Source organism: Leptonotus elevatus, chromosome 3 (genome assembly GCF_054856555.1).
Source record: "Leptonotus elevatus isolate MCC_2025b chromosome 3, RoL_Lele_1.0, whole genome shotgun sequence".
NCBI lineage: Eukaryota > Metazoa > Chordata > Actinopteri > Syngnathiformes > Syngnathidae > Leptonotus > Leptonotus elevatus.
Window position 1 is genome coordinate 11431232 of NC_141241.1, and position 13032 is coordinate 11444263.

At 38.7% G+C, this 13032-nt stretch overlaps 1 protein-coding gene across 2 annotated transcripts; it reads right to left on the reverse strand.

Moving 5' to 3' along the window:
- Positions 1-3056: 3056 nt before the first annotated feature.
- LOC147176937 (insulin gene enhancer protein ISL-3) lies at positions 3057-9500 on the reverse strand. Of its 2 annotated transcripts, none has more exons than XM_086071406.1 (6): positions 9303-9500; positions 8938-9127; positions 8565-8830; positions 7039-7319; positions 4128-4295; positions 3057-3732 (listed from the first exon to the last, which is right to left on the reverse strand). In XM_086071406.1, the coding sequence occupies exons 1-6, from the start codon at positions 9358-9360 to the stop codon at positions 3616-3618; spliced, it is 1080 nt and encodes a 359-aa protein (XP_085927532.1). In that variant the 5' UTR covers positions 9361-9500; the 3' UTR covers positions 3057-3615. The 2 variants fall into 2 exon arrangements, with proteins under 2 accessions (XP_085927532.1, XP_085927531.1); XM_086071405.1 differs by having other exon boundaries at positions 7027-7319.
- Positions 9501-13032: the final 3532 nt, after the last annotated feature.

A 13032-nucleotide genomic window follows, 5' to 3' on the forward strand; every position in this document is an offset into this window, starting at 1 on the left:
ATGACAGTTAAGAAAGACGGCACCAGTTTGACAGTGGAACGGATTATTTTGGAAGAATTATTGTTTGAACGTCTTGATTCCTTAAGGACAGTTGAAGATGAATCCAAGAGAAAATGAGAAGAATCTTAAGCAACAATAGGGCTTCAATATTTTGCTGGGTGAACGTGTTGGAGATTTTGAATGAAATATTCTCTTTTATACAAGTCATGTAATCGCCGTAATAGAAGTACAGTATATGTTTGAAGTTCATGTTATACGTCCGTAGAAGCGTGACAGAATTAGGTTGGACATTCATTTCTTGTTTCTTCACAAGGTTCAACACGCTGCCTGCATTCTCTCCTTTTTGAAAGTGAAAAAAAAAAAATAGAAAGCCCCCACTTGAGTGGCTGCATTAAGTCAGCCTGTCAGGATGATCCCAGGAGAGTTTGACTCTCTGCTGGTGGCCCCCCAAGGACCACCAAGGTCACAAACCTTGCTTTCCAACACCGTTGTCACGAACCATCTAAAATGCGGGGGTGGCCACCCTACGCCCCGAGAGCATTTGATCCATGTGATTCAAAATAACAAGCAAAAGCTCAGAGGAATTAAAAAAAAACAACAACACTGAACTGAGGAATGCTCATATTATTGAATATAAAAGGGGTCGACAACCTTTTTGAAACCGAGAGATACTTCTTGGGAACTGAACTGAATAATGTCATATTTGTGTGATACATCATTCTGATAACAAATTTGTCCAGATTACCGTTGATTGTATGTTTTTATGAACAATTCATGATATTCATCTCTCGTGAAGACAATCGTGTTAATGATTTCTCACTGCTTTTTGAAGTGCATTTCTCAAAGCACTTGGTCAAAGCATCACAGAGGTTTCCCTTTTGTTTGGGTTCAAATACATCCATAAATAATAAAAAACTGAAATGTAAGACCATGCTAGAATTAAGTATGTTTTAGAAAAATGTCAATTACGTATTTGTGACCCCCTGAAGTAGTTTTTATCACTTAAAAAAAAGAACAAGAACATTTAATTATTGCCAATAACCATCTTTCTTTTATTTTTTTACATAATTAAGAATAAACAAATATAAAAAATAAATAAATAAATACAAATAAAATAAATAAATACATAAATAAATAAAGTGTCAATGACATGTCTCAAGAATGCAAAAGCTGACCAAAAAATTTATTATAATAATCATAATCTGTCATAATAAAGCGAGCAACACGTGTGTGTGTCTTGAGGGGATCTAATTACCCAAGGCCTGCTGGCAATGACGGGATGACGTCACATCTCTAAATGGAGCCTCTTTCCTTCAATCATTCATTACGTGTGACGTCACCGCGTTACTGACATGTCCGCTTCCAGCCTGATACGCGCGCACTTTCGAAAGCGCGACGAAGGTGTGCGTAACTGCGTGCGTGCGCGCTCCCGACTGTTGTCGTTTATTTTACGCCATTGAAGGAAGCGCCCAACAATTCAGATGAATTCAGTTTAATTTGTTTGTTAGATCAACTGTTTGTACCAATTCATGAATTGATCCGTGAACATTTTTTATGTGATTTTTGATATAGTGTATTCTTTTTCATCAAATAAACCACCTAAAAATATACGTTTGCTTGATTTGGAGGAACAAATGTGCTTCTGCATGCCAGCCAACAGACAGATAAAAAATATATAAACTACACAAAATATTTATAAATAAAATCAAGAATTCTAAAACAGTTGTTTATTTTTTAAATGTATTTTTTACGTATCATATTATTCAAAAAGTATATTTTTGTTTGCTTTTTAAGGTGGAAATTAGCACTGTAACCATGCATCCACATGGGCTCTTTAAAATTATATCCACGAATATTTGTCAAGTATAATTACAATTTTGGGGGGGAAATTCTAACAACAACAAAAAAAATTGTAAATGTTGATCTGCGTGCAAGGTGAATGGCTACTGCAGTCCATGACGTTAAACTATTATTACAATTTATTTTTTATTGATGTTAAAAAAAAAGAGGCGGGGGTTCCTTGTCTAAAACAAAACAAAAACAATCTGTCTGTGGTTGATTTTGTGGCGGAAATGGACGCTGCTGCCATTAAGAAGTTTAAAATAAATTACTGAAATTTGTATACATTTCGAAATAATTACAAAATACATTTTGAAAAGAAAAAAAAAAGAAAGGAATTGAAGCATAATTTTGGCCACTCCAAAATGTCCATATTCATGAATTTGGATGTGCAACGCGCGGGCCACTTGAACAGGCTTTGCATTCTTTACTTTTTAAAGGCCATTGTTATTCTGCACTTATCTCCTTTATCTTAATCCAACTGCATTGTTTACTTATCTTATTTTGGGAGGCGGGGTGGGAGCCCAATTACACGTCTCCTATCTGCCTTCAGTCTTTCAATCTCACCGTTAAACACCAACATTAAAAAAATAATAATAATCTCACTCAATATTGCGCGCGGTTTATTCAATGCACATGCACATAAATTATTGTTTCAAAATGCAAAAAAAAAAAAAATGCTATTTAACAACTAAAAATGCCGTGTTTGAAATAGTTTTGCTTTTTGTCCTATTCATTCATTCGTTCATTTTAAAACACGGTTAACGGCACAAAAACGTGTAATAATTCAAAAGAAAAAAAACATGAAAGATAGTCTGTTCCCTTCACTTGCTTTAGGGAGTGTGTGCGCGCGTGTGTGTGTGTGTGTGTGTGTGCGTGTGTGTGTGTTTGCTTGCGTGTGTGTATCAGCTGATGCCAAAAGCAGATAAGCCGCGCTGGCTGCTGTCTGCACAGAGCCAGCAGCAAGCAGGGTTTTTTTTTTGGGGGGGGGGGGGGGGGGTTAAAAGGACAGCGAGCGTCCACTTTCAAGGGGTCGAGGCAAAATGGCTGCTGAGTTGATACAGCAGGAGCAACAGTTCTTGTTTTTTGTTTTGTTTGTTTTTATTGTTCGTTTGTTTGCTTTGCTAGTATTTTTGCTAATGGCGGGAATAACAAAAAAAAATCGGAATAATTGACGTGTTTAATTTGTGCAATTCAAATCAAACACTTACACGTACTTGTGTATTTATCTTTTTTTATTTAGATCAGTTAATATTCCCTTTACGAATCACCCTCCTAACAATAAATAATATAACAATAATTTAGTTCTTCTGTTTGTTCGAGAAGCTCAAACAAGCTTATATTTTACAACACGAATATTTTTTTTGTTTTTTTGTTTTTCCCCATATAGTTCATGCTCAGCGTTTAAGACAGAGTCCAACGTATTTAAAAAAAAAAAAAAACGTTGACATCGAGGAAACAAGAAAACACGAAAAGATCACAATGAAAGGTGACTGAAGTCCAAGAAGTGTTTCCAAAGTGTTCAAGTGTCATCATGGAGGTTTGCACGTAAATCCACATGGAAAGCTTCTGTACATCTTTCTTCATGCAACATCGCCAGTTGGTCGTCCATCTTCTCCTCCACGATTGGGAATCAAAAAAGAAGAAAAATCCTTTTTACTTTTATTTTTTAATGGTCGATGTGATGAGCTGCTCACATGCAAGAGGGAATTAAGGAGGAGGATTTCATGCTGCAACATTTGCAGGCCGCGGCTGCCTTGGCGGAGGTCACAGCTTTCACGTTTCCACTGGGCTCGGTACCATACTGTTGGGGGTGTCCGGTAACTGAGAAGATAAGGATGTGACGTCACTTCCTGACGAGTTGCCCAGAGAGCCTGACTCGGAGAAAGACACCTGCAGACACAAAAAGGATTTCTTAGGACCACATTTTTCTTGTTATTTTTATTGATGTATTTGTTTTTTACTATCTTAAAATAAATTATATTTATATATTTTTAAATGTAAAGCACGTTGACCGAACATTTTCTTGCTTTATTTTATATGAATCACTCGCCTACGTAGTTACTTAAGTGCCGTTTCAAACCATACATTTGCATATGAAGGTTCCGTATATAAACACATCGTCACTTATATAGGTGTCAAACTCAAGGGCCGGGGGGGCAGATCAGGCCCGTTACATGATTTGAGGTGGCCCGCAAAAGCAAATCATGTGTGTGAACTTCCAGGACTTTTGTCATCTGTACCAAAATTGATAGATAGATAGATACATAGATAGATAGAAGCGTTACCAGTTGCTGGAAGGCAGGCTGGTCGAGGTCGCTTTGCAGGGCGAACTCGCTGAGGGCCTTCCAAGGCGGCTGGTACGTTTGGACCTCCACCGGGTTGCCCTGCACCGTGCTCTCGTGCCGGATGGGACTGCCAGCCACCAGGGGCGTTCCCGTCAGGCCCTGCAGGTTCTGATGACCCGTTCAGAAATGAGCGTCATTCTGATTGATTCTGATTCTGACTTTTAGACCAAAATTGTGCCAAACTGCCGAGTCAGAAGTGAAGAGTCGATATCTGCATGAGGTGCCTCTGAGATGTCCCCATTTGAAGCAAGGGTTCAAATATGTGAGCATGCTGACAAGGGTGGACGTTTTTAGCTAATGTTAGCATTCGGGTGGAGCCTGACCTGGTAACATGATTCAGCTCACGGGCTAACTAGCAAATATGCTTCAAATGTGTTTATATCAATTGGTGTTTCAGTATATGATAGAGTGGACACGGCAGCTTGACAAAATCAAACTACATTCAAAACACAATGATTTACTTTGCATTTATCCATTTTTGTAAGGTTCCACCAAAGCAAGACAAAATACTAATGTAGCGTCACTGAAGGTTCTTAAAGGGCCGGTTAGCCCATAATGACAGCGTGGACAGCAGTTTCACCAACAAATGCAAAAATGTCCAATATGACTATGGAAATACAATTATTACGATGAATTGTTTTGGACGGTAAAATAACTTGATTGTGTGCCATTTAACCACTTGCCACACACAATGTAGTTAACCGAGGAAACCAATTTGAAGATATTGACCATTGGACTCGTTTCTGAGCAAGCCACTTGAAATAATCAGAATGTCTTTATTCTGCTCTGATGTCGATGACAAGCGAACAAGTGTGTGATTGTGATGAGGACAGCAAAGGCACTTGCTGATATTGACCCAGAACACAACAAAGCAAGATATTGACACAAACTTTTCACATAATTAGATGACATCAGCTCCAGCATCGAAAGCGCGATGTGCAAAATAGCGGTCGGCCAATTGTGACAATTGCTTTCAACGCCAACATGGCGGGAGATGTGAAAATGAAAGCTTCACGCTCCTGCCTGTTCAAAACATGAACAACTTCCTCCAATATTGTTGATTTTCTTTAAAATGTCAAATTTTCCTTTTATGTATGCAGATTTGAGGGACGCAGAGAAGCAGCACAGCAAAATAGTCGGAAAGCACGCCAGGATTGTAAAAAGGAGCTTTCAGACTCACTACTGGCCACAATATTAGGTACAATTTGATGACATGCAGCCATTCATTTTCTATAGCCCTCGTCCTCGTTAGGGTGAGAGGGTGCAATGGAGTCGATCTTCCATTCTTTCCACCATCCACAACTTCATACGCTGTTTTGTGCCCTTGTTTGTTTTTACTGGCTTCTTTTTGTGTGGACACACATTATACATACAGAAGGCATTATGCTCATTTCTGGACACATTTAGCATGAATATCTCACTGACATCTTCACTGACGCTAACGTGCATGATTGTGGATTTTCAACCAGATCCTCACAATTGTGAGGCAGATGTGCTAACCACTGCGCCACCGTGCTGATACATATTCTAAACAAATATGAACCATTCAAACCCAAAACTTTACAACTGCGCATGCTAACCATTTGCAAACCATTTTGCCATAAGCGTGAAAATTAGACAACATTCACAAACACAATATTTAACATGAGACCTCAAAAGTGAACATTAATTGATATTTGTGTGAGCTGCATGGTGAGGAAAGTATATGGCCTGCAGGTCCACATGGCCCACTCCCGTCTTTAATCTGGTCAAAATTAATTCATTAAAAAACAATATATTTTTAAAATACATTATTATCTTTAAATAATTGGTTGACATATTTAAAATAAAAAAAATGATTAGTAAAATAACCAATTTTATATTTACGTTTAAAAACTATATTAACCATTTATTAGATAATTGGTCTACTAATTTGAATGTAATTAACAATAGCACAATGTTATGTTCTTATTAAAATAAACTGAGTTGATATACACATATTAACTTTTTTTTATTATTATTCAAATTTACTTCATGTACAAATGATGTGGCCCACATTTTAAAATAAATAAATATAGCTAAAAGTTTGTCCATCACTGAAATACTGTTCAAAATACTTTAAAAAAAAAAAGTAATTAATTGCACACCATTCACTTGTTGTGTTTCTTTTGTGTGATATTACGGAATTATATAGCATGTTTTTGTCCTTCTTCTTTTTTTTTTATTACTGTAACGCTGACATTGACTGAAGGTTTTATTAAATGTAAAATCGGATTATTGATTATTATTTGGCCTTTTTAATTGATGCATATTTTACATTTTATATAATACTGCAATGTTGTGGAAGAGCCCAACTTTGAGAATTAGCATTAGCACTCTACATGCATCACATCAGCTGCAAGCACTGTATTGTCCATGTCAAATAAAGATATATATTTTTTAAACGTTATATTATGCTATATATTTTTTTTAATAGCAATAATAAAATGTCCCCTAAATCCATTTATCATATTTGATGTTTTAGGCCAAATAAACATTTAATTCATTACTAAAGTACTCTCCATGCTCCACATTGCAATTTAATATGCAGAAAACATGCACAAATATGACATGAGAATACTTTTTTTTTTTGCAGAAAATGTCTCATCTTAGAAATCACTGCTCCCTTATACACACATTTGTTTTGTTTGATTCAATTGTCTATTTTGTTTCGGTTTGTTTTGCTGTCCCCCCCCCCCCTTTTTTTTTCTTTAGTCTTATAGTGTTGTTTATATCTGTCTGAATTGAGAGCAAAGACAACAACAACAAAAGCAAGCAAATAAGCGTTGAGGAAGAAGTAATGGAAGCGTGTTGGACTTACGAAGATGCTTACAGTCTTATCACTGTGCTGCTGCTGGAGATGCTTGATGAGCAGTGTCTTCTTCTTGTCCTTGCAGCGCTTGTTCTGGAACCACACGCGGATGACCCTGGGGCTCAGGCTGGTCATCTCCACCAGCTGCTCCTTCATGAGCGCGTCGGGCCGCGGGTTGGCGTTGTAGCACGTCCGCAGCGTGTGCAGCTGCTTCTCGTTCAGCACCGTTCGCACCCGCGTCGTCTTCTCCGACTGCTTGTGCGCGTGGTTGCGATGCGGGGCCTGCCGCACCGTCACCGGCTCTGATGAGGAAAAGCCGGGTCCGTTAAAGGTTCCGGTGAAGCTTTTGTGAACACAACACGCTAGCGCTACACAAGGCCCGAAGATTGGATTCGAACCTCCAACGTCAAGTGGATTGCTAACCACGAGGGCATCGAGCCGCCGCAGAAAATACATGAACATTTACAGATTATTTTGTACATTTCTGATCTAAAACAGACCTTTACGCACGCGCATGAAAAATATTTTACAACAGTCGCTAAATTTAACACTATTTCAAATGTGCAAAAAAAAAAAATATATATATATATATATAATGGTTTTGTTTCATTGTAGTTGATATGATCTATAAAACTATTTTGGAGTGTGTTTAAAAAAACAAAACAGGAAAGAACGTCAGCACGGTTTAATTTTTCGTTCGCTGCGTGTGTGTAAAAACTGTTTAAATTGAGTTGACAGCTCACACACACACACGCACTCTCTCGCGCGCACACGAAATAGCAGCTTATTCAGATAATGACAGCGGTTCGCCTTAATGGGATCAATTATGACAATTTAGCCGGCACTCCAACACAGGCGGACAAACTGCACGATTATTTCTAAAGTTTAGTCAATACAGTAATTTCCCTATTTGTGATATATCGATTTTACGGTATACCCCCCCCCCCCCAACATTTTACCTTAAAAAATAAGTGACTTTTTTTTTTACCTAAACATTTTTTAACAAAATAGTAGCCCAATCATCACAAGCGTCGTACATTAACCAATACAAAATTATACCGAATACTCCTGTGATATATTTTAACATTTATCTATTTAAATAATACGTTATTTTAACTTAAATGTATATATAATATATTCGCGTTTTTCCGGAGACTACCAAACTGCTACTACTACTAAAAATAAAAATCATAATTTAAAGACATTAAATCAACCTCGCACTATAATATATTACATTTTCTATTTATTTTTGTAATTTACGTACCCTGCTTTTATGCATCTCAATATTGTTTTACTTCTTTTTCAATGTTGATGTTTTTCTATTATAACACGAGGCCTTTTTGTGACAATAATACTACCACTGTCTTTCGGATTACGATTAATAAACCAGTTTTTTAGTAACATTTTGAAAACGTGTTTATGTCGATTAAAAAAAAAATACAGGAGATCCATGCATTAAAACATGCCTACTAATGACTTCATAATAATAAATAATAACGACAAACGTCTAAAAAGTAATCCTGGTGCTCTGCTAGCGTTTTTCGGACCTGCCAGGTGCATGGCTCTGTTGGAGTGCATGTTGTGTCCGGGGCTGACGGGGCTTCCGGCGGAGCTTCTGTCCAGCAGCAGGCTGTGGTCAGCCCGGCACAGGAGCTCGTCGTCCCGCAGAGAAAACTCGTCGCCAGGCAGCAGCTGGCGGCTGCACACCGAGCATCGGAAGCACTCGATGTGGTAAACGTTGTCGCGGGCCCTCATCACCAGGTCGCTGCTACTGAAGCCCAGGTTGCACTTGGCGCACTTGATGCCGAACAACCTGCGGGCCGGAAGGGGGGCGGGCGGGGAGGGAATAAATAAACAAACAAACATATTGGAACCTAGATTGGATGCGTTTTTGTGCATTTTGGCCCCGAGGCGAGTTACCTGACGTAGTCTCTCTTGCAGTAGGTCTTGCCGTCCCGCACGAAGCAAGTGCAGCTCTCGTCCAGGTACTGGCTGCATTCGGCGCATTTGAGGCAGGCTGCGTGCCACTCGAGGTCCGGGGAGACTCTCAGGATGTACTGGTCGTGGATTTGGCTTCCGCATCCCACACACATGGCGAATCCTGGCTTCTCTGCACAGCGCACAACAGCACCAAAGTCATTTGTTAAACTCGATTGAACCGACTTATGCACATTTAAATGCAACATACCATCAAACATTGTTGCATCGTTTACAAAAAAATGCGTGATGGGGCTCCTTCCTTCACCACAAATACAAATGAAATAAAGTCTGCCCCTTATACTTACTTTTGGAATGATCCCCCATATCACCCAAGAAAGAAGAGCTGAAAATAATATCCACCATACAGGAAGGAGGAAGGGGCGAGCTGGAGGTGCACGAAAAAGATGAAATGAGTGAGGAGTGAGTGAGAGGTTGCCTCCCTCACAACTTGGGACAAACCCCGACTGACTGCTGGGCAGGCGCGACGTCCAGGAGGAGGAGGAGGAGTGAGGAAGACCGGGAGGAAGAGGGAGGGGGGCGCTGAAGAGGCTGCAGGGTCCCACGCGCTGCAGCTGTGACGTCACCGCGTCCGAGCACGACCCTCCAATCCCATTTCGTCGCGGTCAAAACAATAAACACTAATCGCTGATTATTATTATTATTATTAAATTATAATTGTACATTATTATTTATTTGATATTTTTATCAAATTACTATTTATAATATCACCAATATTGTTTTTTATAATTTGATATAAGACATTTTATCTATCTATCTAATCTAATCTAATCTATTGCATTATTAGATATAAATAAACAATACGTTTATTATTGTGGTTTGCATTACTACAGCGGCCGAGGCAGCAATATTTACTAACAGCATAAATATTATACGTCTAATTTCTCAGGCGCGTGAGTGCTTTTAATGGTTCGGCATTGTTTTTACAGTTCAAAATGAGGAACTACAATTGTAATGTTAAAAAAAGAAAGGAAAGAGGCACGTAGGTTTGTGACTATTTTGAGTGGCGAGGCTACACACGACTCATCTGCACAAGAAGGACATCTAGTGGTCATATGTTGCAACTTCACTTTATTGGGTTTTCCTCGACACTGACATCATCAGGCTGGCAAATGATGTTACATGCTCTTGAATCAATGTTAACAGATGCAAATGCAACTATTGGCTACAGTTCCGTCTTCTACTGAGTTGAGGACAAAATGTAAATATGTCTAATTAAATACTGATGGTTAATTTGTTTAATTGAAAGGAATCCAAATTGTGATTGCAAAATAGCAGTGTGCCACAATATTCTCTTCATTTCGTAGCTTTGCTAGATTTGTTTTTTGTTTTTGCCAATCAGATTTTTGCTTTTATGTCAGCCTAATCTGCAAAATCAGTGCTGGTGTATCTTAAACTATAATGGCACCGTTCTGGCCAGTCAGTGCATATAAATATATGTCATATGAATCTTACAAAAGTTAGTAAAAATAAATATATAAGTTGATCTGTGTGTCTTAATAGTGCATTCCTCTAAGGAAGTTATACTTTTAGGAGTCATCAGATACGTTTCAGGCAAATTGAATTGTACATCTTGTGAGTTGTAATGTGTTTAAGTGAAGTGGCGTACTGTCAGCTCGCATTTCTCTAATGGTCTTTTGATTCAATTTGCATTTATTCAACTGACTCCATCTTATTTAATTGGAATTCAATGGAACAGTTTCTTTCTTCTTTTTTTTTAAGTTTATTATTACTGGAGTAATACACAGTTTTCATAAATATGCAAATGAGATGCAAATACTGGCGTGTCAATGTAAACCGCTTGTAATGGGGATTGCATGATATTATAAAAAAATATGCATGTGGTGTACATTCATTTATTTTGATTGTATTTTATGTTTAACTGTAATTTACATCATGCTTACGCAGAGCTTGCTGATGAGTTGATCATTTCAATCGGGTGTGACGGAGGAGGGAAAGTTTTGACACCTGTTTGTATTTCTTTGATTAAGAATGACGCCGTCACACAAAAGAGCATACGACTGTCTGTGACCTGCTAATGGCGGACTGAACACGTCGTTCAAGAGCTTTGCTGCCCAAATCACATGACAAAGCTCCCAAAAGAATGTTGAATCAAGCTTTGATGGCCCATTAACATCATCAAATATGCATGCGACACTCACATCATCCACTTAAACTTTGGCAACGGACTCACGTCTGGACTTGTGTGTGTGTGTGCGTGTGTGTCTCCCAGGCCACTTGACGGAATTTCCTGCAGTGCCACATTCTGGCACCCCTGCCTTCATTGTACTGTATTGCCAGACAGATGAGTTATTCACAGTGGTTGTTTCCAACAAAACCAACGCTAGTTTCGTTAGCTCATCTACGATGTTCTGCACAGCGTGTTAGCATCAAGCTAGCAAGCGGCCTTTAGTCAGAGAGTTATGTGGTGATAATTCTTTTGAAACGGGAAAAACCCACGGAAAGAAGGAGAACATGCCAAGTGCACACAGAGTTTCAAACCCGAACCTCTCGACTGTGAGGCACTTATGATAAGCACTAAAAAAAACATACCGCCCTTTTAGGTTTCACTGTCATTTTGATGCTTTAAAAAAAACATTTTTGCTTTTTATTGTATATGGAAAAGACTTCCTCATGCCATCCAGGCCTTTGTGAGAGGAGAAGCATGTTGCAGATTTATAATTTATCACACGTGCGGAGTTAATGCAGCATTCACATGATAATTAGGATAAATTTTTGATTGGCGCCCCAGGGCGGCGGGGCATTGTGGGGGCGGCCATTATTACCTTATTAGTGTAACTGTCAGGCGCCTGTTTGAGTTTACAAATGCACTGTCTTGTAGGGCCACCGCGCTGGCTTGTTGATTGTGGGCGTCTCCAACAAGAGGCTGTGTCACTTCGATGAGGCCGATGCGCCAAAGTCACAACAACGACGTCAGTCAGCACTTCTCAGCACTCAGTTGTTATTTGTTTTCAAAGATGGGGAGGGATGGCATTACATGGGGAGGGGGGGTGGCATATTCTTTATTCTCTCTCTTTTTCTCTTCTTTTTTTTCTTTTTTCTATTATTTCTTTGTTCTTCTTTTTTCTCTTTTCTCTATTTGTCCTTGTTCTTCTCTTTTTCCTTTCTTTTCTTTTTTGTTCTTTTTATGTGTGTTTGGGATTTGTCGTGATTTTGGGGTGGCTAGAGCCGTAAATCCCACTAGAATAGATCCGCCCCAGCCCTGAGCAGATGTCCACATTCAGAATCAAAGCAAGAGTAATTCAATAATATAATGGCAATTTTTGAAGCCGTCTTATTTAAGGATCTTAGTTAATCAGTAAAGTAAAATGTTCACGTATCAGACTTTGGCAAAGATGACATTTTTTGCTTCTGAAACTGAAATATCTTAATTCATGAGGTATTAGAAAGAGAAATGTTGTGGCAATTAATTAGTAGTTGTCAGGTGCGTTCCACTCTCTATATTTATTTACATCAGGTACAGTACATATGAATTAACATTTTAATAAATATGCCAGTATTAGCCAAAAGGCTATTTTTCATCTGCAGTCTCAAGACAGATGGCAAATGTCAGCCTCATAAAATAAGAATCAAATGCATAACAAAATAACAATACATTCACTAAAATACTATTAAGTTAAAATTACGTGACAAAAGCAACACATTTACTAAAATGTACATTAAAAGCAGGGATAAACAAATACAAAGAAACATGAAACTCATGGAGGATGTTTGACCCCCCCCCCCCCCCCAACACCCGCACCCAATAGAGTTGCAAGCTGTGTCAAAAGTTATTTTTTCTATATGCTGAGGGCCACTAGAAAATGGGCAGGGGGCCGCAAATGGCCCCCGGGCCGTAGTTTGGAGACTGAGGTTTAAAACAACTACAATACATACATGTGGTGCTTAATATAAACGTAAAAATAAAAAAATATTCGGGGCACCTCCACGTTTGTGAGGTGCAATTTCATTTTGTGCCATGTAGAAATCCATCCATCCATCTATGCTAGGTCTCGC

Coding starts and splice junctions, on each gene's coding strand:
- LOC147176937 (XM_086071405.1), bottom strand. CDS start 9,360: ATGGTGGATATTATTTTCAGCTCTTCTTTCTTGGGTGATATGGGGGAT. Junction 9,128..9,302: donor TATGGGGGATCATTCCAAAA/GTAAGTATAAGG, acceptor TGCGCTGTGCAG/AGAAGCCAGGATTCGCCATG. Junction 7,320..8,564: donor CAGAGCCATGCACCTGGCAG/GTCCGAAAAACG, acceptor TTTCCTCATCAG/AGCCGGTGACGGTGCGGCAG.